This window comes from Pollicipes pollicipes, unplaced genomic scaffold, assembly GCF_011947565.3.
Source record: "Pollicipes pollicipes isolate AB1234 unplaced genomic scaffold, Ppol_2.1 Scaffold_7231;HRSCAF=8579_pilon_pilon_pilon, whole genome shotgun sequence".
NCBI lineage: Eukaryota > Metazoa > Arthropoda > Thecostraca > Pollicipedomorpha > Pollicipedidae > Pollicipes > Pollicipes pollicipes.
Window position 1 is genome coordinate 20475090 of NW_023597034.1, and position 26804 is coordinate 20501893.

At 50.4% G+C, this 26804-nt stretch overlaps 1 protein-coding gene across 1 annotated transcript in view; it reads right to left on the minus strand.

Annotated features, from left to right (window-relative positions):
• ND-19 (NADH dehydrogenase [ubiquinone] 1 alpha subcomplex subunit 8) overlaps positions 1-26804 on the minus strand; it is a 108791-nt gene that overhangs the window by 33483 nt on the left and 48504 nt on the right. The window contains exon 2 of the mRNA XM_037233582.1: positions 8362-8537. Coding sequence (XP_037089477.1) covers positions 8362-8537 — 176 coding nt within the window. The remainder of the gene's footprint in view (positions 1-8361; positions 8538-26804) is intronic.

Sequence of the window (26804 nt, forward strand, 5' to 3'; positions counted from 1 at the left end):
ACGTTAACTAATTCAGAAAGCCGTCCCACATTTAAGATTTTTGCTACAACCTTCCCCCCTGAGATATCACCAAGATCTGCCACAGTTTGCAGGGTAACACACAGGGAATGCACTCGCGTAAATTTGTCCATTTCCTGCATGCACGTTATCTTGTATCTACGGTTCTAGCATCCACTTTTGGCACCAGTAACATATGCTTTGCTCAAGGCTGGTTAGTGGACTGTCTGCATGCTTGGACGATTAGGGCTTCACCACAGTAATCGAAGACTGACAGAAATTTCTTTGCTACTTAATGGACCTGTACACAAGTCATGCCTCTTACCAGCAACCTTGGCTCCTTAACACCCCAATAACTCCCCCAGCAGCTCCAAACATAGGTCAACGTAAACTTTCAGGACTCAATCTTAGCAAGAAGAACAGAGAGCATGTATTTAAACATATAGCACAATGCCGGCATTGATCAAACGTCTTCTTAGCTGATCTATTTAGCCAAACATCCAAACAGGCATATATTTTATCCCAGGCAATAGAAACGGCTCCCTACCAACAGGTCACCAAAAATGACTCCAAAATAACCAAAATGAGCCCTTCTACCAGATTGGTTAAATCACAATCAAAATGTACAATCCCATACCGATTGGATTATTGCCACCAATATGCTCGTTTTCAGCACCAGTTACAAAGTTTAACCGTGATGCGCACTCATGTCACCAAATACGCGACGAAAATGTCCAGCAAGAATAATATCCACCAGACCGGCTGAGGTTCCACCAAATGGGTGAAACAACTCACCACGACACAGCGGGAAACCAAGAATTTGTACCAGGATCTAGAATATTCAGCCCAACAACAAAAACCACCATATTTCAAAACAACGCGGCATCAGGTTGCGAATGTTTTGGACGCAAACACCACTTTCACATTGGAGTTACGTTCTGAGAGCCAGTCGCTGCCTAGCTTTGAGTTTCGTACATACATACACACCCAGAGGCGCAGCCAGCCGTGAGGAGGCGGGGGGGGGGGGGGGGGGGGGGGGGGCGGGGACACATCCTCCCACTATGCCCTGATTGGCTTTCGTGACCCTCGGCACAGACTATCAAGGGCTCGATTGGAGGGCCCAAGGGACGATCCCAGGTCCGGTCGTCCCCAGGCCCGGACCCGAGGCCCGGGGAAGACCCCAAGATGAAGGCATGACCCTCAAAGGTCAACTTAAGGGACTCGCCGCGCCTGTCGGGAGTCCCCGGGACGACAAAGGCGTCTATGTACGTCTGAGACCACCCATGCTGAACAGCCGGCACGGTTCTCTGCCCTTTGACCTCCTTGATATTGACTAGCCGCTGTCATTGGCCGCCAGCCGCAGCCCATTCAAGTCAGAAGTCAAACAGTGAGCTCTCATAGGAGGCAGCAAAAATCAAGAATGCAGGGCACTACTCGACCACCACCCCTACCTCATGAGTTTTCACCGGGATGTCCCTCCCCCTCCCGTTTGATCATACTGGACGTGCCCCTGAAGGCGCGTACATAGCGACATGAACCCCTATAACGACACAAGTAGATTGGGATCGCCAGGTGATACCAATTAGGCCACAGGGAGCGACAAGCAGTGCTCTTGGTTACGATTTAATTTTTTGTGATCGCTCATTTCTCCACCTGCACTCGGAGGATTTCGCCGTAATATTTGGTTGGTTCACTGTACCAGATTTTATTGGCAACATTGGTGATAACTCGGCCTTCTGGTGATAAACTAGCTGTTTCGGCTTGCAGATTCAGTTGGTGAAAAGGTGTGTATTTTGGTGATGGAAGTGGCCATTCTGGTTGCCTAATTAATTTTGTCCCCATAGAAACATTGGGCAGCGCCGACCCGAACCAACAGCACACACCACATTTGGTGATTTTGGCCAAGTGATGCTGATCGGATAACCCTTTTGGAAATAATTGGTCTTTATATAGTTGTACCAAAATGAAAAGTTATGATTACCATAATCTATTACCACTGAATAAAGTGTGATGATCTGAAAAGAAAACTGCCACTATTGCGGCTTTGCCGCTGACCTTGTCAACTGACGATCTGTTACATGTGCTCCGAGGCAATAGCTTCGTGGCGGTGAATGGGAGTCAGCTCTTATACCGCAACGATTTACGACACAGTCGTAATAAAAACTGACGTGTCTGTCTCTATAATGCGGACATCGACACGTTCTGATTTTATATCGACATAAAAGGCCCCATTTGATGGGATCTTGCAAGTTTGACAGTCGAGGAGGACATGGTCAGAAAATAAACAGACTGTACGGGACTATTCACTTTTTGCTGACATCAGATAGCATGAGCAATGAAAGTTCTCCGAGTTTGGGGGATCGGGATCAATTTCTGGTTATTTCTTCTCAATCAACGTCCAGTGAATACTCGCCCTTCTGTCAACATCGACTCTTCTGACAACACCGCCCCTGTCAATCGGCCTTATCTCGATTGCAACAATGTAAAATGTTTCAAAAGGTGGGGGTTAGGCGCCCTTTTTGCTCTCCCATTTGCCGCAAACCTGTCAAGAGCGGAAAATACAAAACTTTTGCAAAAAACCCTTAGCCGCAACTCTCTCAGTATTTTAGGATGAACCAGATATTTGAAGCTCTGCAAAGTTTCTACCACCTTGAAATCTAGAGGCATATTACAAGATCCTTATGCGCCCAATAAGTGCACACAATCGCGATAGACTAGGGTAAGCAGGCTCACGGTACAAATATAGTGTTTTTTTATCAGCACGGCATAATCGAATTAAACCGCGTTGAAAAATTGCTTGGTTGATTTTTTACAGGAGTTCAACGTTGGGTTCAAGGACAAAAATGCCCAAATCACGTACTCTGGTTTTGAGGAAACCTGTTTGTTGCACCTGCATGGATAAGGAGAAATATACCATTGAACATTACACATGTTCTAACTGCACAGCAATTAAGACGTTAGTAGTACATATAAAAACACGTGGAATGGGGCAGACCAGAAAATACATCTCAGTGATCACAGGTCACGCTCAACCGCATATATTTCTCCATTGTACTGATCACCCAATAACGATTATGGAGAGTGCCGACACCCATGCCGCCACGAGATGCTTCATCAGCCAATCATTTCAAAGCTACGATAATTTGTGTGCCCCTTTCACAAAAAGATGCGCTTAGGTTCATGTCAAGGTGTTTCAAAAGCACATGCGTCCATCTTTCGTCCAGGCGATGTTTCCATACAACTGGCAACTGACTGAATTGCCCCTCCTTGTCTTCCAGTGTGCGTGCTAGTTATCTGCCATCAAATGCAAAGGCTTCCAAAGGATGGGTTGACTGGCTCCAGTGTACGTACTTGCCCGCTGTTTTTTTTCTAGGGGCGGGAGAAGGCCCGCCATTGCTCCCACGTCACTCCAGCAGTGTTCAATAACATTTCATCGTGGGAAACCAGGGACCGTGGTGCCCAGGTTACGCACATTTCACAGTCACGCAACTACCATTAGTTCATAGCGGTGTCACGCTAACTCCGTGCTCGTGTGATAAATTACTTTATCACCATCAGCTCTATCAGATATCAGTAAGCTTAGAAGAGGCAAGCATTTTGCCAATGGCGTTGTTTACTACTCTCACGCCGTCTTACGAAATCAAGTCTGCTGCATGTTCAAAAAAGAAATGAACGGGGTGGAAAGTCTGATTTCAGCTCAGGGCACCACTCAGCATCCGGGTGCGCGTATAACTAGCAGTAAGGCAAGATTGCTGTGAGCACGCATGAGCCCATCCACCAATTTTTGGGGAAACATTGGACTTCCACGGCAGTGTTGTAGATGTTTACAGCTACAACTCAGTTTTCATGGGAAAAACACGAAATTTTCTTCCAGAAAAATACATTCCTCAGAAGTTTTCAGAGCGATCGATGGTCCTGAATATCGCGTCATTATAAACACGCACATTATTAGGGGAGAATGCTGCCCACCATGTTTTTTTGTGATAGCGTCAAATCTTAGAGGTGTTTGACGACAAATCCTAGAGCAATAAGAACCAGAAAGTGGAAGTCGAATGCACCAAAAGTTAACAAAGGATCCATATGTCAGGATACAAACACATGAAATCAACGTGTCCATTGGTCCGATTTTTGCGATAGCAGTTACCGCCTGACGCAAACGCTCACCGCGTTCGTCGGCCGGTCGCAGCCGCGATCAGCCACTCCTAGCGTGCTCAAGCTACCGCCGAATGGAGGGCGTGTGTTTTGGGAAGCGCCTCCTACGCCGATGCTATTCTTAGGAAGGGTGTGTCCTTATCCGGGGCAAGCCGTCGGGTCGACCTCGGCCCGCACTGCGTCACGTCATTACGCATTGACCGGAAGTGGGCGTCACCATTCGCGGCACACGAGGGGACGGCGCCCGGCGGCATAGATGATCGCAAACACCTCGCACGTCTTTGACTTCAGACTACACGCACCGCCAAACTGCTGGATGGTGCATGCGCTTGGGAAAGATCTGATCAACGGAGTGAGCATTGCTAATTTTTTTTCAACGGGCACCTAAGGTGAATATCTTGGGTATTTAATGTATGAGGAAAAGCGGCTTCCAAACGAATTTACCTCTTTGTGCCAGGTAACTTGCAGCCTCCACTAGCCTAGCCGCTGCACATAGCCATTACAAGCCAGTATCCCGACCCTTGGCTGCAAAAACTGAGTTCAGTTTCCTTGCCTGAGTATCCCTGCTCAGCCCACCAACATGTTCCGCGAAACGACGCATCTAGTTTCATAATCCGCAACAGGCAAGGTCGTGGCCTGCCTTACTTCTTTGCGCGTACAGTGCTATGATAAATATATAGCTTCTGCATGCTTATTTACACATCCACTGAGTTAAGCACATTCAAAGCACTTAACTTCAGAAGCGATCAGAAAACTTATCCAGTTGCTAAACTGCGTTCAAATTGTTCTGACGTTGGCCAGGATTCAACATGACCTGCCTTCGTTGTTTATTGGTGTTTCAGGCGCGCCGACTTCAATGGTCATTTTACGTCCGTATATGACCTTGTTTGACCCCAAATATAGGACATTACGTCATAATTGCTACGTAGTGTGTGCGTTACATCCACTACTTAAAAACCGCTCACAGTTTGTTTGCATAAGCAATTGGGAAACTTCAGCGTAAGCTTACAGCGTTGCAATGAAAGAAACGACCCAAAGTGCCCCTGAGCCTGCCCCTCCCAATCGCGTAGGCTTACCGCGGTGCATTAAAAGAAGCACCCGAAGTGCCTCTGAGCCTGCCCTTCTCAATTCCGTAGGCTTACGGCGCTGGATTGAAAAAAAAAACGAGCCAAAGCGCCTCTGAGCCTGCCCCTCCCAATCCCGGACAAACTACCGCCCTGCCGGCGCTGTGTGCCGCCGGACGGACGTGGTCAGCACAGCCCGGCAGTGACATGGTGCCGAAGATTATCGCCGGCCGTGGGGGCACGCTGGCAGCGGCCCAGAAAAGCCCACCGCAGATGGCAACGCGGATAGTCGACGCCGCTTAGGGAGATAAGGGCACACGAGGAGTGGAGGGCAGAGGGCGCCTGATGGAAGCCTGGAAACACCTGCACACTCTGTAAGGCTAAAACTGTCATAACATAATCAAACGCCGATGGCACAGCGGCAGCCTTGAAAATCAGACAACTGAGACCCCCAAGGGCGTTTTTGATCATCAACAAATTAAGGACATCTGACATAGCTGACCCTTTCCACGTCGTCCTGCAACGTAACGCTATGTCTTAAGGCGGTGTCATAACTGAAATTGGCAGCGGGTGACCTCATCTCTCGTAAGATCTGTGTTGGCGTTACATGTCGTAGAACTGCTGCAGCTCTAATAGCAAACTCTGCGTGGAAAAGCACGCCAGATTCATTAGGATGAGGCCTCGCAACTTTTTAAGGAACTAACTCAACAATGTTCTTAGGTATGGCCAATCTTTCCAAGGGATTGAAACACAGAAGGAATAAACTGATTGCAGGGACCTAAGCGGTACCACCCTTGCGTCGTGTTTTTGACTGACATAGCCGAATTCAATGTGATGCCTCGATAGACATTCCAGCTTCTGACGCTGGAAGTGATTTTCTGCGAAACCATTTCATAATAAACTCGAAGAAACCTACCACGTGACCAGAGATGACAACATCGGCTGCAAACGTTCCAGCCGCAAAAGGCCGCCCGCTGGCGGTAGGTGATTGGATGGATGTCACGCGGGAGACTGCCCAGGATTTCGTTTAAGGGAATGTTCCACACATGAAGGCATTGAGGCAAACATCAGATATGATGAAATAGTCCCACTCATAGCTATTGCTTTCTATGGGCAAGACTGCTCTGCACAACACAATTCCTCTATTTGGTAAACATGCTCCTTGATGCGTCATCGTTTAATTGCATCAACCAAACGACGTCATGACGTGAGAGAGGGTGCCAAACTGGCCGTATGATATTGCCACCCTAGCAGACGGGCTGACTCACTTGAGGTACTTCAATTTCTCGAGAGATGTCGTGGTAATAGGTACGGAGTTTCCAAAACCCGAATGTTTTTGTGTGCGCACGTTTTGGCCCTTTTCGGGGTGTTCTTGCAGATAAATCCATTATTTTATCTTCTTTGCTTGTATTCACACACTCGGTCATGGCGTTAATCTTTACAAGTTATTCAAGAACAAATCTTTGTCTCAGTACTTACTAGTGCCACTGTCCAACTTCCCGTGTCATGTAGCTCAAAACTTGATTCATATTTGTACAAGTACGTCAAACTGAATCACGTGCGCCAAGCAAGAATAGCTCGATGATGGTTGTCTCGGATCTTTAACCCCACATGGCGAATGTGGTGGCACCATCTGAGTGAAGTTCCTATGGCGACATGCATGCCTGGGTCACCTTCACAGAGTCTGCATATCATCGCGGGCATGTAGATCAAGAACTAGAGGGTTTTACGTCTTAAGAGGGGGGGGGGGGGGGTGTGAACAGCGTCGAACGATCTTCAAAATGTTTTTTTTTCGTTCAGAGCCGTGCACAAATGTGGAGCACTCCCTTTAAAGACTGGCCATGTCACTTCCCGGACAGCTGGGACTGATCAGGTGTCCCTGAGAAGCCCGATTGAGCCCGTTCCAAATCCACACTCAAAATGGCGTAATCTTTTGAATTTCAGTCCCAACACCACACATGCTAGAGATACGTCGTCCGCTCATTTTCATGGATTAGAACCATGTTCAAGCGCCTGAGACCCGGAATGATTCAACCGGTAATCAATTTTGCAAGGCAGGTCAGTTCTTTATGCCCGCAGGCCGGCACGTAGCCCGAATGGGGTCTTTAGCCACACGTCCCCTAGATTCATCACTGAGGGACGAATTTTCCCACTCGTAATACTGATACCCCTAGCCAGGCCTGCCAAAATCAGCCAACAGGTCCATGTCCATCTTACTCTGCAGCTATATAAATCTACAATTTTATGTTTAATTGTTGTTTCTGTGATGCTTTTTTCGGGGGGGGGGGGGCAACCGCAGATGAGACTTTTCTGAACGTGTCTTTAAAAACGTAGTAGTGGAACAAAGATGAACAATGCTGATGTTTCTTTGTTCTGCTTTCCGGGTCCTCCGTTCATCGGACCAGAGAATGGATTGGAACGGATTCGCTTTGCACCGTTCGTGCCGGCTTCTAAGACGATGCCAAGCCATGGCAGGCCCCGGACGAACAAGACCACGAGGGCCGCGAACCGAGCCACCGTCCGGCTGCGTAGCGGGAAAACCTGACAGCAACAAGCCGACTGAAGGCCGGCGGTTCCAGATAGTTGAAATTTAACTGCGTCAGCCCGGATGTGGGGAGAGGCAGAGGTCAGAGCATGCAGTAAAAGCCAGTGCTTAGCGTACGCTTAGGGCACATGGCCATCCACATAAACCCTTTCCAACTACATCACAAAAAAGCTGCATCACCGAAACTTACGTCCCGCCTCCGATGACCATTCACATCTATGACATCGCTGTTAATAAACGCAAATGACCTGTACAGGCTAATTGACGCCGCTGATTCGCGCTGACTGGGACCAAACGTACGTGGTCAGTACAGCCCGCCGGGGACACGGTGCCAGATTATCGCCAGCTGTAGGGAACGCTGGCAGCGGCTCAGCAAAGCCCACCGCAGATGGTAACGCGGATAGTCGACGCCGCTTAGGGAGATAAGGACACACGAGGAGTGGAGGGCGGAGGGCGCCTGATGGGAGCCTGGAAACACCTGCACACCATGTGCAGGCTAAAACTGTCACAAAAACCAACCGCCCGGTGTTACAGCAGCAGCCTTGAGACGCCAGGCCGTCTGACGGCTCGGCAGAGAGGTGCGTCACTCATCCGGCCACTTACAATCTGTACTTGAGGTCCGGCGATCCCTTGTCCAGACAGTTGGCATACTGGTTGAACTCGTCCAGGCACGAGCGCTTCACCTGGCGGAAGAACTCGAGCGCGCACGACGTGACGGCTCGGCCCTCGGCCAGGCACTTGCGCGGGTCCTTCTCCTCGTTCCGGCACAGCATGAACTCCTGTGGGCGACGGTTGCGGCGTTAGGCGCGTGCAGACGGCGCGCGCGCACACACGCGCATACAACACAAGTGGCGCTCGCTCAGCGGGCCTGGCGCGCTGACAATCCCGGCAGAGGGACTGGACCTCCCACAAGCGGTTATTCAGGATAGTGCTTCCCTAGGACAAGCGAATAATTCAGGTTCCAAGAGGTTTTTCGGCCCATGCAAATTGAGCGAAAATGACACATGACTATTCCCGCTTGCCGTAAGCTTTAACATCGTGCCTAAAAACACTGTCATGATTTCACAATCACTATGGCTTGCTATCACCTGCCATGGGTCCGCACACACAGTGCAGGACAGATCTGTGCATCCTCACACAGTACATGGCGCATCTGTCGCCCCGTTTTGCAACAAAATTGCACATTTGTCCAACGTGATGCCAAGTCCCCGTCACGGCGTCATTCCTGAAGTTGTGCAAAACCATTTTTGTAGATAAGACAGTGCGAGGTTAACAAAAATTTTACAAAGCGTCATTCTACACACAGAAAACTAGTATATGCATAATGCTCCTCGCAAATGCACTTAACAACTTACGTTAAGCCATTGTCACGTAAATTCCACTTGCTGCTGACCCTTAGGAGTGGAAGATCCTTTCGAGCATATCAATACAAACCGCTAATCTGCAGGCGCACAGGTCATCTTTGATGGTCTTTGGTGGATAGACAGCAGGTTAATGGTCTTGCTGAGGTCAACCGATACTGATCGATCATGGCCCTCTTTCCCGCACTTGATTCGTCACGACTGTATACAGACGTGCATAGTTGACAAAATGTCCTCCCATACCCAGAAACATGGCAACACCTCGACTTCACCTCCCCAGGCCTCGATGTTGATTAGATCCGAAGTGTCATTAGTGAACTCAAGAGTTCAAACCGGGCATCGCTGGACTTCACATCCCCGGGCCTCGATGTTGACTAGATCCGCAGTGTCATTAGTGAACTCAAGAGTTCAAACCAGGCATCGCTGGACTTCCCAAACACCAGTATATACACTGGCTTCTGCTCGCCACTTAACTTTAATTCAGGACCAAAAAGGGAGAGCCATCCACTCCGCACCGCCCAAGACGGAAGTGGGGAAAGCCCCCTCCCGACGATGTTCACTCAAAGACGAATTTCGGAGGGTTTTTGAAGTGAATAGACATGTAGAGCCTCACCCATTGCCGTTGCGCCCGGCTTTGTTGTGACAGTGCTGAAATATTCCGGAGGGATAAGTCCCACTACCCATAGCCACCTGGCGATAACTATTCCGCATGATCCTCGTGTCGCTAGGCTACCATGTTTGCAATATACAAGCGAGAGTGCAGAATCCTGGCATCCTGCCAAACATCTGGCATGTTGTCACTTGGAAACGACCGGTTTGAAACGTTTGGTAAGCGTAAGCGTTTTAGTGTTGGTTCAGGCGACGATTTGACCCCCACATTCGCCTAATCTGAAGTGATACACGTTAAGCGGACCACACGAGTTGCCACATGTCAGGAGCATTCAGATGCAGCGTTTTTCGTCCAGGCACGTGGCGTACACACCGGCGAAGTCGGTCTACATCCACATGTCGTGATCAATGCAATTCCACAAGTTTGAAACATGCTACCGTGACGAGGATTCAATCGGAGTTGGGCCGGAGACGGGAGGGCAGTGGAGGGGAGTTGAGGGGGACGGAACAGTGCGCAGGACGGGCTGATGTCCTCATAATTCTTGCTTTGTGGCGACATTATCAATCCAGACATGCGCATGGTCCTCTGTAATGATAACACCTTCCCGCTGGTTGCTTCATCACAGACCAAACTCTCGGTCTTGGTTCCAGTCATCTCATTCTCAAGACGCAGCTTCCACCGTGTTTGGGATTGGTTCTTTAAAATAAAAATCGAGACCTAAGGCCACGGCTCAACCGTTTTTATTTGCTTTTGTTGCAACCCTGAATCCTAGCTTGCTCGTTCTTTCGCAAAGATGCTGAGCCTTGGTTCCCACTTGTTCTTTCGCTAAAACCAGGTGCCGGAATTTCGTTCTAACATGGTTATTTGGTTACGAGGGCCCCACATCCTATTTATCATTGATCCTATTGCAAGTAAAATGGCTCATTTTTCCTTACGTAGCACGACGAAAAGCGACCACTTAGCCCCCTAAAGTATTTCATATCTAACCATTCTGAAAACATAAAATAAACCACTATGCCCAAATTTAACCTCCGTCAATTTGTAACTAAAAGTACCTAAATCTCCTACAGGCAAAACTAATACAAAATGACTGGGAGCGTCACACATGGTAAAACGCAAAAGTGAACACAATGTGCCTGGAATCTGTCACATGGACACGCATGTAAAAAGCTGAAACGTCAGCAGGACTATATCAATCGTTACTGGACAGGCACGTGAAAAGTTGAAACGTCAGCAGGACTACATCAATCGTTACAGGAAACGTAAGTACAAAGTTGAAACGTCAGCGGGGACTATATCAATCGTTACTGGACACGCATGCACGAAGTTGAAACGTCAGCAAGAACCACATCAATCGTTGCTGAATATCATATATATACTACATAGTTTATGAACGGCAAAATGCATACACAACGAATGCTGAACTCAGCACGCTAAGACAACTGGAACACATAAACAGTAAATATGAAACGAATTGTTCACGATATATGCCGGCTGTTTTAACAAAGTGCCAACATAATCTCCCTGAACCTTATTTCAGACAAGTTTTACCAACCGAACGTGAACAAAGACACTTCAATACTTGAACATGCCATGCATCACCATTTATCCCCAGACAAAGAACATGCAAATCAGGAAGTAAAATATGAATATGCGTACACTTAAGAATTGTTTCTATTTTCCTTATCGTGCAAATTCATAACCTTCATGGAACAACGATGCTGCACTGCGCCTTACTCCGCTCAGCTAAGGTTACTGTCGTTACCGTCTGTGGTACCTAAAGCTCTGTTGACGCAGCCCAAGCTGCCGAGAGTAAAGGTGCTTGAGACACAGCAAAATATTCTGCATGGGTCCGGAATCCAGCTAGGTTAAACGGAGAAGCATTCTGCCCGTGGCTAATGAGATAATCATGGCCACAGGCCCTGGACACCACGCAGTAAATTTACAACTCGGCCTACGGGCAAGGAGTGCGGTAAGTAGGGACATCCCATCGATAAAATTCCATGTAAATGTTTACTGCTCCATCCCGATGTGTTTCATTGTTTTTTCCCTCGTGAGGTGACTTCTTTGTTGACAGAGTTCTTACGAGACCCCTGGATGATTGTGTACGACATTTTTGCAGATATTCTTGATGCTTGTTGGCTGTATGCCGTACAGTGCATTACGTAGCTTTCATAAGATTCAGTGGATAATAGCATAACTTCCATAACACGGGCTCAACATACCTTTCGGCCGCTAGCCATCTCCAGTGCTTCGGGTTACTCTTCGTGCAATTTCCAATGCTTCTACTGTTATTCATTTCGTTACTAATACGAGCACATCTGAGCATTACATTTGAATTGACAGCATGTACGCGTAACCTGTTATTTTTCATATCCCCAAAAAGTCGGATTTGTAAGATAAATGCTTCTTACCCACCTCAGGCCATTTTATACTCTTACAACTGTGCCTTACCATGTTCTATGGGAATATGATATTCAATCCACTGAACACGCCTGGCGCATATTTACAAAGACAGGTAGCCCCCAAGTAAGCGTAGGTAAGCGCGGGACTGACATCTGAGACGATACTAGAGGGATGAAAGGGTTACGATATGGTAGAAAAGGTCGGCGTTTGGCCCAACTCCAGATCAGAAGAGCAGGTGAGGAACTGTTGATAGGGGCACCTGGGTAGAGCAGTGACCAGGCCCGCTTGCACTTCCCCGACCTACCCATTCGATGCGAAGGTGGGTTACGACCGAAAAAACTGACTGCAAGATATGCAACCTTCTAAACTCGTCCCGTCTCCAACGTCAGTGATGGCTCTGCCTGTACTTTGCTCCGGGTGTACTGGCTATGCCATCACGCATCATATAACGAGGCCCTGCATCCGGGAAGCGTTAACCGGATCCAAGAACACGGCTTGTATCAGATTGACAGATTATCTTGCGAGCTTCTCGTCTCTTTTACGGCATTCTGTAACAGGAACCTAACTGCAGGATCTAAGAAAACTTTAGGCCGAAACGTTGGTTCACGACAAGACTTCCAGGAAGCACGCTTGGTATTTCTGGATCTACTGGCATTTCGGACAAGACTACGGTTGTTAACGGATCGGATCACACACCAGGTTCGAGCCTGCTCTCGCGGGATCCCTCAGCACCATCCCAGGCCGGACCGCGGACCTCCGCTTATTGCCGGATTTTTCGACGATGTTGAATGCTGCCACATGGTCCATGCTGAATTCCTCAGCAGCATCCCAGGCTGGCTTCCGCGTTCTTTTTGGTTCAGGAATCCTGGACATTTCCGGAAAAAATATGGGGAGCTAGACCCACGTATGCTTAACACATCCTTGGTGATTACAAAGGCATCGGGCTAAGCAGACTGTTTATACTTTTCTTAAAAAAGACATAGCACGTGCATTCTAAAATGCAAACCTAAACTACAACAAATCACAAGCAACTGGCATAGGGCCGCTTTTGCGCCTTCTCATTAACCGCAACACTGGATTAAAACCCAGTCTCCACGGACATGCTAACTGACATGGTGAAGGCCTATTAGGCGCGTATTAAACCGTTCAGTGCTTCATCGCCGAGGAAAACATGTTTCGCTAGAAGCAAGCCACGAAATGAATCATAGGAGAACCTGTTATGAATATGAATACACGAACATAACACGACCATGGGTATGAACGAATGTGAACGAATATACCGAAACTTTCCACATGTCTAGCTGGAAAACGAGTTTTTCTTCACTCAATCAATTTTAGCTCGTGGGATCAATGACGTACAGAAGATACAGGCTACGAGATGAGTAGAAACGTCCCATCTAGCTCATTTACGAAGTCTACCTCAACCAAATGACGTCGGCTGGTCACAGGACCACAGTCGCTCGCCCCTGGGGTCCACTGAGCATGTAAGCCGGGGCAGGTGAGCCCAGGCACGGATCAGGCCCGCTCCCGCCACATGTTAGCGGGGTCTGCGGCCGATCTCAGACGGGGACCAGTCGCTCGCCTCTGGAGTCCACTGAGCATGTAAGCCAGGACGGGTGAGCCCAGGCACGGATCAGGCCCGCTCCCGCCACATGTTAGCGGGGTCTGCGGCCGATCTCAGACGGGGACCAGTCGCGTCGCAGCGTAGTGCTAGGCTCAGTCGTGCCGTGGGTGAGCTGGTGCCCCAGGTCAGGGCGGCAGCGGCCGGCCGGGCCGGCCCTGCGCGGCAGGGGCCGGCCCGGCCGGCAAGCGCGTCAGACCGGCCAGACGAGGCGGCACCAGCTCGCGGGCTGGGCGCGCGTCGCCACCTCCGGCTAGGCCCTGCGCACCTGGCCGGCCGCTGAGCTGGGCGCACCAGACACGGCATGACATCAGCGGCGGCGGGGCGGCGGGCGACCCCACACGCCGCCGGAGCCAGCGCCGCTTCCCAGCCCGCTGACGTCACGCCCCGCCCGGAGACAGGCGCCGCGCCGGTCCGGACGGCGATCGAGACACGCGCTGCTGACACCCGGCGGCCGCGATGGCGGGCCACATGCGCTACTGACACCTAGCGGCCGGGACGAGGGCTACACACGCCGCTGACACCCGGGGGCCGGGAAAGGGGCTACGCACGCTGCTGACGCCCGGTGACCGACCGGAACGAGGGATTGCACGCGCTGCTGACACCAGTGACAGACCGGAACGGGGGGCTGCATGCGCTGCTGACACCCGGCGGCCGGGACGGGGGGCTGCACGCGCTGCTGACACCCAGCGGCCATGACAGGGGATACACGCGCTGCTGACACCCGGCGACCGGCCCCGCGAGCTGCTCATCGGAAGGCATGCTGCGGCGTCGCAAGCCAGGTTTACATGACAATGGGAGCTTAGCGTCTTGCACTGTTGCTAACCACGGTTAACTTGTGCGAGTACATGTCAATCTTTTCCAATGACACTGAATAAAAAATAGCACTGCCTGAAAAGCATCATCATGCATTGCCTTTACTCAACACCGTAATTTTGCCGGAGGGATTGACAAGCTGCCTGTTTTTCGGCAAGTCCCATACTGACTGGGCACCCGCATCGTCCTTCGCTGAGTGCACCTCTGTGATCCCTCGCAACGGTACTAGAAAAGCAGACGAACGACCAGTTCACAGAGATCTAGTACCACTAGATTGGTGACACTGTTGTAAAATTACTGGCAGACGTCTGCAGCCGCAAGCGGGGGGGGGGGGGGGGCATTAGCTATAAAATGTGACGACGTACTCGCAGGCCAGCTGGAAAAATTGCGTTAAGCCAGGCTGAATTATGAACGACCCCACGTCCACAAAGAAAAAACGCAGTAAGTCACAGGTAAGGCCGCATGGTGATGTATCTGATTTTCAAAGAGTGACATAACATCCGCTACACGTCATTTGCAAAATGAATCATATTATGGAATATTACATTACGGATACTAGCTGATCTAAGCCCTTTAGACGCGCATCTCAAGAGAAAATAAATTCTCTGCACGTAACATGTACCGCTAGGAACATGTATGTTTTGGCCTCACAAAGGTATTCCCGCAGTTCCCATTTTGCCCCGGCAGGCGGCACCAGATTTCATTGCTCCTACAGCAGACAACACAATTGGGTCGCGGTTTCTTCTAAACATGGTGGCGCACGCCCTTTGAGACCTCCCTTAACCCCTGGTTCTGATATTTATGACTTTTCATGCCCCACATCAAAATTCAGACAGCACGACAAAACGACAACACAAGCTCTTCACAGCGATGCAAGGTTGAAACCTGTAATCCTGCTACCACGATGAATGGTTTCCCCATTAAAAGCCACATTAAAAAGCATACTACATTTAACGTAACGGCGCATATTGACAAGGCATCGGTTGGGGGAGTGGCATAGGAGGGGGGGGGGGGGGGGGGGGGGGGGTGAGGGAGGAAGAGCGGCACCCGTCTCTCCTTATTTCGGTACGCTTCTTGACTACAGCTGGGATTGTAATGATTTCATTCAAATGACCAGTTTGACTCCAAAGCACTAGCTGGGGTCATGGGTGACTCATTGGACCATGGAAATGTTGGATTCCAATGGAATCTCTTGAAATGGATTTGATTAGCATTGAGCGTAATGCACATCATGCGGCTCCTACTTAATGTGTGCGCCGTCAACAGTTCCCTTCATAGAACCGTGTTTTTGTTGTTTTTTTTTTGTTGTTTGAATTCACATGGCGGGCAGTTTATCCTGCCCGATTAGAAAGGCGACACCAGTAGTCACTTGGTTGTGTGATTCCACAGGTGCGACTAGGGATAGGCGAGTGCCACCCCTCTACTCAAGGGTGCGAACGGCCGTCGCGCTGACTCTTGTGAGACGGACAGCTGCGCCGTATCTCATGGGACCAGCGACCGCGCTAGCTCCCGTAGGACGAGGCACTGAGCTGACTCTTGTGAGACGAACAGCTGCGCCGTATCTCATGGGACCAGCGACCGCGCTAGCTCCCGTAGGACGAGGCACTGAGCTGACTCTTGTGAGACGGACAGCTGCGCCGTATCTCATGGGACCAGCGACCGCGCTAGCTCCCGTAGGACAAGGCCCTGAGCTGGCTATGGTGGAGACGGACAGCTGCGCCGTATCTCATGGGACCAGCGACCGCGCTAGCTCCCGTAGGACGAGGCACTGAGCTGACTCTTGTGAGACGGACAGCTGCGCCGTATCTCATGGGACCAGCGACCGCGGGACGAAGCTCCCGTGGGACGAAGCACTGAGCTGGCTGTGGTGGCATTGGCCGCTGCACTGGTTTCGGTAAGGCCAGCCGCTGTCCAGGATCATCTGGCTCGTTGAGGTCTGGGTTGGAGTTCCCCTACGGGTGGTCCTGATCTAGTATTTTGCCAGAACACGTGCAAACCTAAACAACGGCGGAACCAGGTGCCGGTGGGGGAGAAGTGGGGGGGGGGGGGGGGGGGGGGGGGGGGAGGGGAAGGTACGCAGCCGCTGAGATGGACAAAGCAAGGTGATATACATTTTAAATAAACACCCTTTACTTTAACAGGAATCAAAACGCGACGTGTATTTGTAAACCAGGACATTTTTTTGACACTGCTCCCTCGAAGCCGATGCTGACCACTTTTTGCGGCACCTTGTCTATTTCTATCTTTTTAATACACGGAATTTCCTCACATAACTACGCTCTTTTGCACATTTACGCCCCTTTGCCAAGACGCCACGCCTTACAGTACGGCGACTGTTTGCCTGTTTTATCACAAAACAATCAGTAAAAAACTGAAAAGCTTTTGTCACAATCAATATTTACAAAACTACTAACGATTTTTTTTTAAGCAGCATAACAGGCAACCACAAGTTCTTTCGATATGATCGCGGCCACACTCGACTGACACGCGGCGCAGAGGGAGCAGCGCCGACCCTCACACGCCAGGCGCAGCAGGAGAGCTTCATCATTTGTGGTTTTTTTTCTTCTCACTCCCATTCGTAACCGCAGTGTTGCTACTCATAAATATATAAACTGTCCTTCACGAGCATGTCTTTCCTCCATTGCGATGTAGCGCTGACTTACGCAATTTAATCCGCAACCTTCTGTTCACAGCACAGTTAAAAAACACTGTAGACGTATTTTGGGCGCGGCGATGCTTCGCCAGCAACTATCTGACATCGCCAAAAGCAAACCCCAATCCGAAGTTCGTGGTTTGTTTACGTGCCCGGCAGTCGTCGGTACCCTAACACACATAGACACACGTAATGCCGATCAAGACAGCATCCATGGGTGCCACATACACGGGGAACTCGTGAGCCCGTTGTCCGAGAGGGATTTCGGAACTGGGACCCGTCGACTTCTCGTCGTTTCCACATTTATTTAAACATACTTGAAATCTATTTTTGCATTCGATTCAATGCAACTGCATTGCAGCCTGGACGCGTACCGATGTAGCCACGCCTTGAATGTTGCTGGGATCTGATCGCTTTGTTTCCCATCCCATATCATGAAAACACAGCTATAGTTCACTGTCTTCACAAGTTACTCAAGACTAGATCCCACAAACCTAAATCGGGTTACGGCCATATGCTCGTGGTCTGCAAGGGAGGCAGTCGAGATCTTCGAGAGACAGGGGGGGGGGAGGGGGGAGACAAAACTCAGCGACAGAGCATCACGCAACAATTAAAATTCATGTCAGGAGCCATCTGGAAAAACAAACATGATAAAATAGTAATGGTAATGGTATGGTACATTATATATAGCCACGGTAAAAATAAACAAAATGCTGGCCTAAAGGGACGTGGCTGATCATTTGCCTTGCCTGCGCTGTTGTGTTGCACATGCGTACACTTGTTTAGTAGCGACGTACGCCCCAGTTCTTGACTAAGGTGTTTGTTATACGTCTCGCCGGAACAGATTGTTTTCCAGTTGGTTTTAGGTGTCAGTTTGTTTTAATCATGAACAGAGGGTTAGTTATACGTCCGCTTCCATACACGCATAATCTCCTACCTCACAGCAGATCTTCATTTGATCCTATTACAAGTAATTCTGCGGTATTATCGGTGGAGTTCCCAATCCCCCAAGCAGGACCTGAGGATCACCAAAAAAAGAAGCATGCGAGTGGGCTTTTATGTTACCGGTCGGCGATGTTCGGACACCTACGTAACAGGCTAGACAAGAACATATATCAATCTTGCCTGATCTGTTCCGGATTAACTATTCGTGCATCACAAGTGCCTGATGTTAAAAGAGCCTTGCTTTTAAGTTTTCTCCACAAATCTTTACTACCACATAGACAACGAGCTAATCGCAGTAGTACAGAATACATGTTATGACACCTCGTGTCATGGTTTGACTATAAATTAAACCGCAATATGCCCAGAAAGAAATCTTGATCACTGATGATACCAAATTCTACGCATTTTGCAATTCCAAACTAAAAGACATCCGCACCCACGTACAAAACTTCAGCTTTCTCGTGCTGGCGATACAGTTAGGTGGCGACGAAATACTTCTTTTTTGGGGGAGGGAGCATGAAGTGCTACCTAGGCTCCAAGCTCTTAATTCGTACATGGTGTTTCACTACGGACCGAGAAAATCAAAACGCAGGTATGCTCGCGGTAGAACAGACAAATAACACGATTTTCTTGAACAAAAATAGTGGTAAAACTGACGAATAAGACGATTTTCTTGAACAAGAAAAGGGTGGGCGACCGCAACGAACAAACGCTTGCCCCACCAAAACAAACCAAATAAAATCGATGTCTGTTATGAAAGCCGACATGCCGTTGATGCCTAGATGGCCTTCGTGCAGTGACAGCTTGCGTCGCAATCATGTAACGGCCAAAATCACGGATTCTGGGGCCCTGCAAACGGCCGTCGGCAGCACAATCCCTCCGCCCACCCACCCATAGCCATTCTTTATTTCTGCGCAGACACCACGTGCAAAATGGGCGCTACAGAAGCGAGCAAGTCTTCCTGGGGCCGGCCGCAAGCCAGACAAAGCCTGGGCATTACCGCGGCTCGTCCCAAACGACCAGCAATCCCTTTCACTTGTGTGGGTGTAAGGATAAGCTTTGCGATGTGCCGTCAGAATGCGGTGGATTTACATGCTAAATAGCGCGAAATCGAGGTCATTTCAATGCTGCCAAAGTGGCGCGAGCCGAGACATTCTGCGATGATTAAAACTTATGCAATGACGTGACAAGTCAACATTACGAAGGAGCAATATATATATATATATATATATATATATATATATATATATATATATATATATATATTGACTGATTGATTGCTGGGAGGCAGTTTTTCTTTTGCTGCATGTCTACTTCAAGGGATTCATCCACATTTGAAGATACTGAAGCAAACACCAGATACGATGCAATTAGTTCACTTATTACCATATGCGTGCCTTTGCGCAGAAAAAGGCTGCTCTAAACAACACAATTTCACGTATTTAGTAAATATGCTACTCAGTGCGTCATTGCTTGATGGCATCACCGTACCTGGCATACCATTACTTACAAACCCATTGACGGCCCCTATATCTGGAAGCTATGCTCATCAAGGCTTGGCATGAACGACTCTTTAGCTAGATTCGACTTGGCTTTGATTTCCGCATGGCTGATGGAATGACAAGGTTTGAACGATGCTATCATAGCGTAATAAATGGCTGGGTGACCTTGAAATAGCCTCAGCGAAATAGCCAGATATCTTCGCGGGCGCGTAGCCCAGAAACTACGGGGGGGGGGGGGGCTAGGTCTAAGAAGAGCAGGACTGTGGACTGCACCAAATGCTCTTCAAGATGGCTTTAGCAGGTCAAAACCGCGCAAGAACGTGGAGCGCTCTCTTAAAGGCAAGCATCAAATATGGGACACTTTTTGGGGGGAGAGGGCAGAAAATGCTTCCTTGGGTCCAAACTCTTAATTCGCACATGATATCTTACAACGGATCAAGATGATGAATAGCGTAGATACACCAGTGGTAAAAACAGACGAATAACACGATTTTCTTGAACAAGCATAGGGTCGGGCGACCGCAACGAACAAACGCTTACCCCACTTAAACCAAATGCAATCAGTGTCTGTTAATGAAAGCCGACATGCAGCTGATGCCTGGATGGCCTTCGTGCAGTGACAGCTTGCGTGGCAATCATGCAGCCGCCAAAATCTTACTTAGTCACTCACAAAGAAGCTCACTTACAACAATTGGTATTTTTTTAGTGGAAAGAACTGTTTAGAAAAGCAAAATATCACTGCTAAACACGGCATCGTTTCATTATATCATGGAATGTTTTACGATGTGTGAGTCGCCGCAAGAGTTGCCATGCCAGATTGCTGCTGCAGCGGACGGCATGACTTACTTGTAACAATTTTATGTGCCCCAAGATGGCGTGGCTGAATAACGCGTGTTAACTCAACCTAAAATCGTTACGTGCGTGTGTTCTGGCCATTTCTCATTACGGTTTGGTATATTTTTCGGTGATGACATGCTTCTCGCTTGCACTTCTATTTTCCGTTAACGTTAGTGTTGCACAATTGTATGAAGTTTAAACTAAGAAAGCCACTTCAAAAAAAAAATTCGGCAGTTCACAGTCCCACGCTTCGTGCGGCTTAAAACCCTCTGGCTTCTGAGCCAGACGCCCGCGAAGATGTCCGTACATTTTTGCGCAGACTATTTCAAGGCCATCCAGACATGCATGACACCACAGCAACGGCATTCAAATCCTGTCACCCCGTCGGCCATGCGGCGTTCAAGACCAAAAATAATATTATTATCTAGCCGCTCAAGTCTAGAGTCCGTGAGTACGACTTCAAACATTATGGAAGCCAGTGGGCCCTGCATCAGTATAGAGCAATCTGCGCAAGTCTCGATCACGAATCGCGTTTTGTGCTACATAATATACGAAGTTGGACATGATTGCTAGTTATTTCTGAAACACGACTTATTATCGAATACCTTGAGAAACGCGCCACAGCCAAGCGTGTGAATATCAATAAACGTTTTAAACTCGCGGATAAATATGCAAGAACACCGGGAGAAAGAGCCAACACACGAGCATCCAACGAACTTTGGCTCAGCGAACACTTTTAACACCGTACTATATTCTCTCCACGAATTTGAGGTACAAGTGAATGCAAGCGTGCCAATTTCGCAGGGCTGGTTTGGCAGCACCTCAATGTCATACAAGCGTTCCATGGCACAATGGAACAATGATACATTGCACATTTTTACTAAATGGATAGATTTTTGTTTAGAGGGGCCTTCTCCCCTACACATTATACCAATGGTTATTACTGGGCTTATTCCATCACATCTCATGCTTGCTTCAATATCTTCCAATGAGGAAAATTCACTTTAAACATCCATTCCCACGATTGATGTTGTTTCACGCCAGAACAAATCAAATCAAAACTCAAAAGTCACTGCACGCCTCTGTCCTTTATGATGCACAGTGCTGTCCTTAAAACGCTACGGGTTATAGCAAGACCACGCATGCGTCTAACCTTAAAAAAAACACGTGATCCAGCTATGCTATGCCCCTCCAAAGCGCGGCAGGTTCCAAGGTTCCACCCATGATTGGCACACGCATGTGACGGTCAGTGGCCTGTTTCATGCAGCGAAGCTACAACTTAGCCCTTCAATGCGCGGTATGAAAACACCAACATTAAACCGGTTACTTCCATAATTTCGTTGACCAAAGCATGTGCGCTTGCATCTATTGAAAAAAACGTGCCAATAGGTCATATGTGAAAGCAATAATTAGAAAGCACAGCCAAGACAGTCAGAACGAGACGGCCAAAGTCAGCAGCATTCCAACGGTCTGAGTCCTGCAATTTCGTGGCAGCAGACGGCTACCGCTTAATTCATAACCGATGGCTATCAGCCCCAAATGGATAACGGCCTGTTGGAACAGCACAGGCAGAGAGAAGCAGGGGCTTGAAATGGCCGCAGTGATCTGAAAGCCAAGGAGCCCGGAAATGGAAGAGGCTTTGATATATCTGCGGGCAATACCAACACCGTCACCACCATGCCAGGCAACGAGAGGAACTCCGGTTATGATCTGGGGGCCACACGCCTCATAGCTGAAAATCCCATATTATTGAACCGCCGCAGCAGTTGGAGACGAAATGCTAAGGGAATGAGAGTGGGTATCTGTCTAACCACGAACAGTACCCCCTCCCCCCCCCCACCATTAACAAAGCTGACATGTCAAGCAATGTCACCATCACAATTTACCCTGACCACTTAGCTACATCCCCATTCAAAATGTCGCTCGACCGTGCCGCACCTGGATGACACAGTGCGATCGCAACATCATTCGCTTGACCGTGCCGCACCTGGATGACACAGTATGACCGTACCATGACTCGCTTGACCGTGCCGCACCTCGATAACAGAGTATGACCGTACCATCACAATGGATCATACGCAAGACACCGCAGCAGCGAGTGGAAGACATTTCAGCCCTCCAAATCTCTCAAAACAGAGCATCGACGATGGCATGTGCGATAACCTACATGCTGGTAGCACGAGCGACGCTCAACCGTGACCACGTGCGTACGTCAGATTCTGGTATGCATGCTGGACAGGCACTGAGGACACCCTAGGTTCCGATGAAACACTGGATAATCTTATTCACTCATTCAAAATGCGCGGAATGCTGCATCGTCCGGTGTCACGCGTGCCAGGAAACCTCATCAGTGATAATACAGGCATTAAAAAAGAAAAAGAAATGAAAACCTGACGGAACGATTAGCTGCAGCATGCCCCAGACAACAATCCCGCATACCTCAATTTCTGCAGACTCGTTTTGATAATGTCAGATCCTCTGTACAATTACATAAAAGTCGTCGGCACAGAGCGCTCTCGCATCGTCAGAAAGCCACCGCCAAAAGCCCAATTTAACACGTTATCGCCGTAAGCTTCAACGTCACGTATATGCGATCGAATCGACGACCACAAGCCAATCGCATGTTCAGAGCAGCCTTCGGCTGTGTCAGCTTTCGACTGGCTTTCTGACCGAAAGAAGCCGCGCCTATTATTAGCAATTGCATCACACCCCGTTTCAATCGCCCCAACGCGCCACATGCCAGCGTGAGACCCTCAGCACCCCACAGCCGCCATCCGTCAGCCAGATAAAAGCGTCAGCGCCCCGGGCCATCATCCACGTGTGCCAAACAGCAGCGTCAGCGTCCCACAGTCACCATCCGCGTCTGCCAGATACCAGCGTCAGGACCATGCGGCCATCATCCACGTCTGCCAGAAAGCAGCGTCAACGCCCCAGGCCACCATCCACGTCTGCCAGATGGCAGCGTCAGGACCATACCGCCATCATCCACGCCTGCCAGAAAGCAGCGTCAACGCCCCAGGCCATCATCCACGTCTGCCAGATGGCAGCGTCAGGACCATACCGCCATCATCCACGTCTGCCAGATAGCAGGGTCAGGACCATACGGCCGTCACCCACGTCTGCCAGGTGGCAGCGTCAACGCCCCATGGCCGTCATCCGTCTACATGATGGCGGCGTCAGCGCCTCACGACCGTGACCCGGCCGTCTGATGACGGCGTCAGCGCCTCACGACTGTGGCCCGGCCGTCTGATGACGGCGTCAGCGCCTCACGACCGTGACCCGGCCGTCTGATGACGGCGTCGGCGCCTCACGACTGTGGCCCGGCCGCCTGATGACGGCAGCAGCGGCAGCGGCCCGCGGCGCCGCGCCGAACCGGACGTGCGTGAGTCAGGCGACCGCGGCGCCGGGCGCGTGGCCCCGCCGCCGCCCAGACGTCTCCGCTGACTCAGGTGGCCGCCGCCCGGCGTAGACGGCCGACGCCTTCCGCCGACCCCCCGCGGCGCATTCGATCTAACGCCGGACAAAGGTCGAACGGAAGTGCCCGCCGAATGACTGGAGACGAGTGGGCAAGTGACGCGTACAGTTGCAACCAGCCTGCAGGTTTTTTGGAGCATTACGGTGACGTAGCTTCTAGCTATTCTTGACGTTTTCGCATGACGAGAGCCGGTGAAATCGTTGCTGCAACTGTTTATTGTATAGATAAGGTAAAATGTACTGGCTTCTGGGTGTAGAGTTTATATACATGTTATCGCGCTTGCTTGAGGAATACGCCGTTTCCATCCACAATGTACCCCTGCAACAAAAATGTCGTTGTTGCAACAACACAAACGGTTTACACTTTATTAGGCTGAGTATTTCCAGAAATACATAGACCAAGGTTGTACAAGTCCAAAAGCCGCAGTTAAGGTATATTCAACCTACAGGTATGTCTCAGTCTCCCTCCCGGCCGTGATGACGTCATGACTCTTTCATTAAGAGAACGGTGGCATTTGGGATAATTCAGAATCATTCAGCATAGGAACGAGCCTTTTTGGTGCGCTCAAACTGACCAATTACTCGAAAAGCGTTAGTACCTTTCACTCAGGGGAGCCTGTAAGTGGTGAATATGTTCTGGGCCGCGGGTGGAGAATTGGCACAAGTCGATTACTGTCAGCGTGAGACCTCTTAACCCATGGGTGATAGAAACCCTTACGTGAGGCCTCTTAACCCGTGGGTGATAGAAACCCTTACGTGAGGCCTCTTAACCCGTGGGTGATAGAAACCCTTACGTGAGACCTCTTAACCCATGGGTGATGGGAACCCTTACGTGAGGCCTCTTAACCATGGGTGAAGAACCGTACGGCCTTACGTGAGGCCTCTTAACCCATGGGTGATAGAAACCCTTACGTGAGGCCTCTTAACCCATGGGTGATAGAAACCCTTACGTGAGGCCTCTTAACCCATGGGTGATAGAAACCCTTACGTGAGGCCTCTTAACCCATGGGTGATAGAAACCCTTACGTGAGACCTCTTAACCCATGGGTGATAGAAACCCTCGCCTGAACAGAGTCCTCTGAATAACATACAATAATATCCTCTTGGGCCTTGGAGAACCAGTGGGGCTTGGGCCTCTTGCGCTTTGAAGAAGCGGTGGAGACAACGTTTCATTTTGAGGCGAGACGGTGCCAGGCCAGCCCTTGGATCCTAACAGCACGCACGCAGGAGAACGGTGTTTTCATGTGCTCCAAATGCTCCCCCTGTTTGAAGTTCAGTACCCCTCGGAAAATGTCATGTAAAACCAGTGCAAAAGGCGTGATATTCACGACCGTGGCCACATATTCTTCCAGATTCACGACCGTGACCACATATTCTTCCAGACAGACCAGTGTCCTCCGCTCAGATAAACTGCCTTGACTGCAAACCCTTCCAAAAATGCTCACCATTAATCCCATGTAAATTTGTCCAGCAAAATCACGATTACAATACCAATAAAATTCAAACAATATTTGGTTCGACAGCACAACCCCGACGCATATCAAAACATGCAGCCGTCGTACAGACGGCACCGGCCGGCGCGACAGGTCGACGGCCGCGGCCCACCCGGGTGTGGCACACGGCGGGAGCCGCGGCCCACCCGGGTGTGGCACACGACGGGAGCCGCGGCCCACCCGGGTGTGGCACACGGCGGGAACCGCGGCCCACCCAGGTGGAGCCGCGGCCCACCCGGGTGTGGCACACAGCGGGAACCGCGGCCCACCCGGGTGTGGCACACGGCGGGAGCCGCGGCCCACCCGGGTGTGGCACACGGCGGGAGCCGCGGCCCACCCGGGTGTGGCACACGGCGGGAGCCGCGGCCCACCCGGGTGTGGCACACGACGGGAGCCGCGGCCACCCGGGGTGGCCACCCGCGGGAACCGCGGGCCCACCCAGGTGGAGCCGCGGCCCACCCGGGTGTGGCACACAGCGGGATACCGCGGCCCACCCGGGTGTGGCACACGGCGGGAGCCGCGGCCAACCCGGGTGTGGCACACAGCGGGAACCGCGGCCCACCCGGGTGTGGCACACGGCGGGAACCGCGGCCCGCCCGGGTGTGGCACACGACGGGAGCCGCGGCCCACCCAGGTGGAGCCGCGGCCAACCCGGGTGTGGCACACGACGGGAGCCGCGGCCCACCCGGGTGTGGCACACGACGGGAGCCGCGGCCCACCCAGGTGGAGCCGCGGCCAACCCGGGTGTGGCACACGACGGGAGCCGCGGCCCACCCGGGTGTGGCACACGGCGGGACGCCATCCCGGGGCGACCGCCATAGGTGGGCAACATGGCTCTAGTTCCCCATTCACCTAGGGTGGGGTCTCTAGCCCCTCCACCAACTTTGAGGAAAAGTTAGCCAAACCCGGAGAGATACCTGTGCTGCGTCCTTTTGGGTAGGTTTAACTACTTTTTCTCCTCAACTCCTTGCCACAACGTTTTTACGGGACTGCAACCCTGTCGGGCGGCGTTGGTAGAGGTGCTTCGTTTAAATGCTGTGACATGGTCAATCACTCGACACATTATGACAACATTCTCCATCCACACATGGTAGGCGCCAACGATCTCCACTTTCCCTCCACCACAAACGAAGAACTACTGGTTTTAGACCATGTGTTACTCATTTGAATACAAAAGGAAAACTTTACGCCGTGATGAGCCACACTTAAAAAGCGGCGGGCTTCCGGCATTTGTCTGGAAATGACTGAATCCCTACGAAATAATGTTCCAAAATGTGCCGTGATGCTGTCGCGCATTTCATGTAGGATCAGGCAACGCAGTGCTGTGT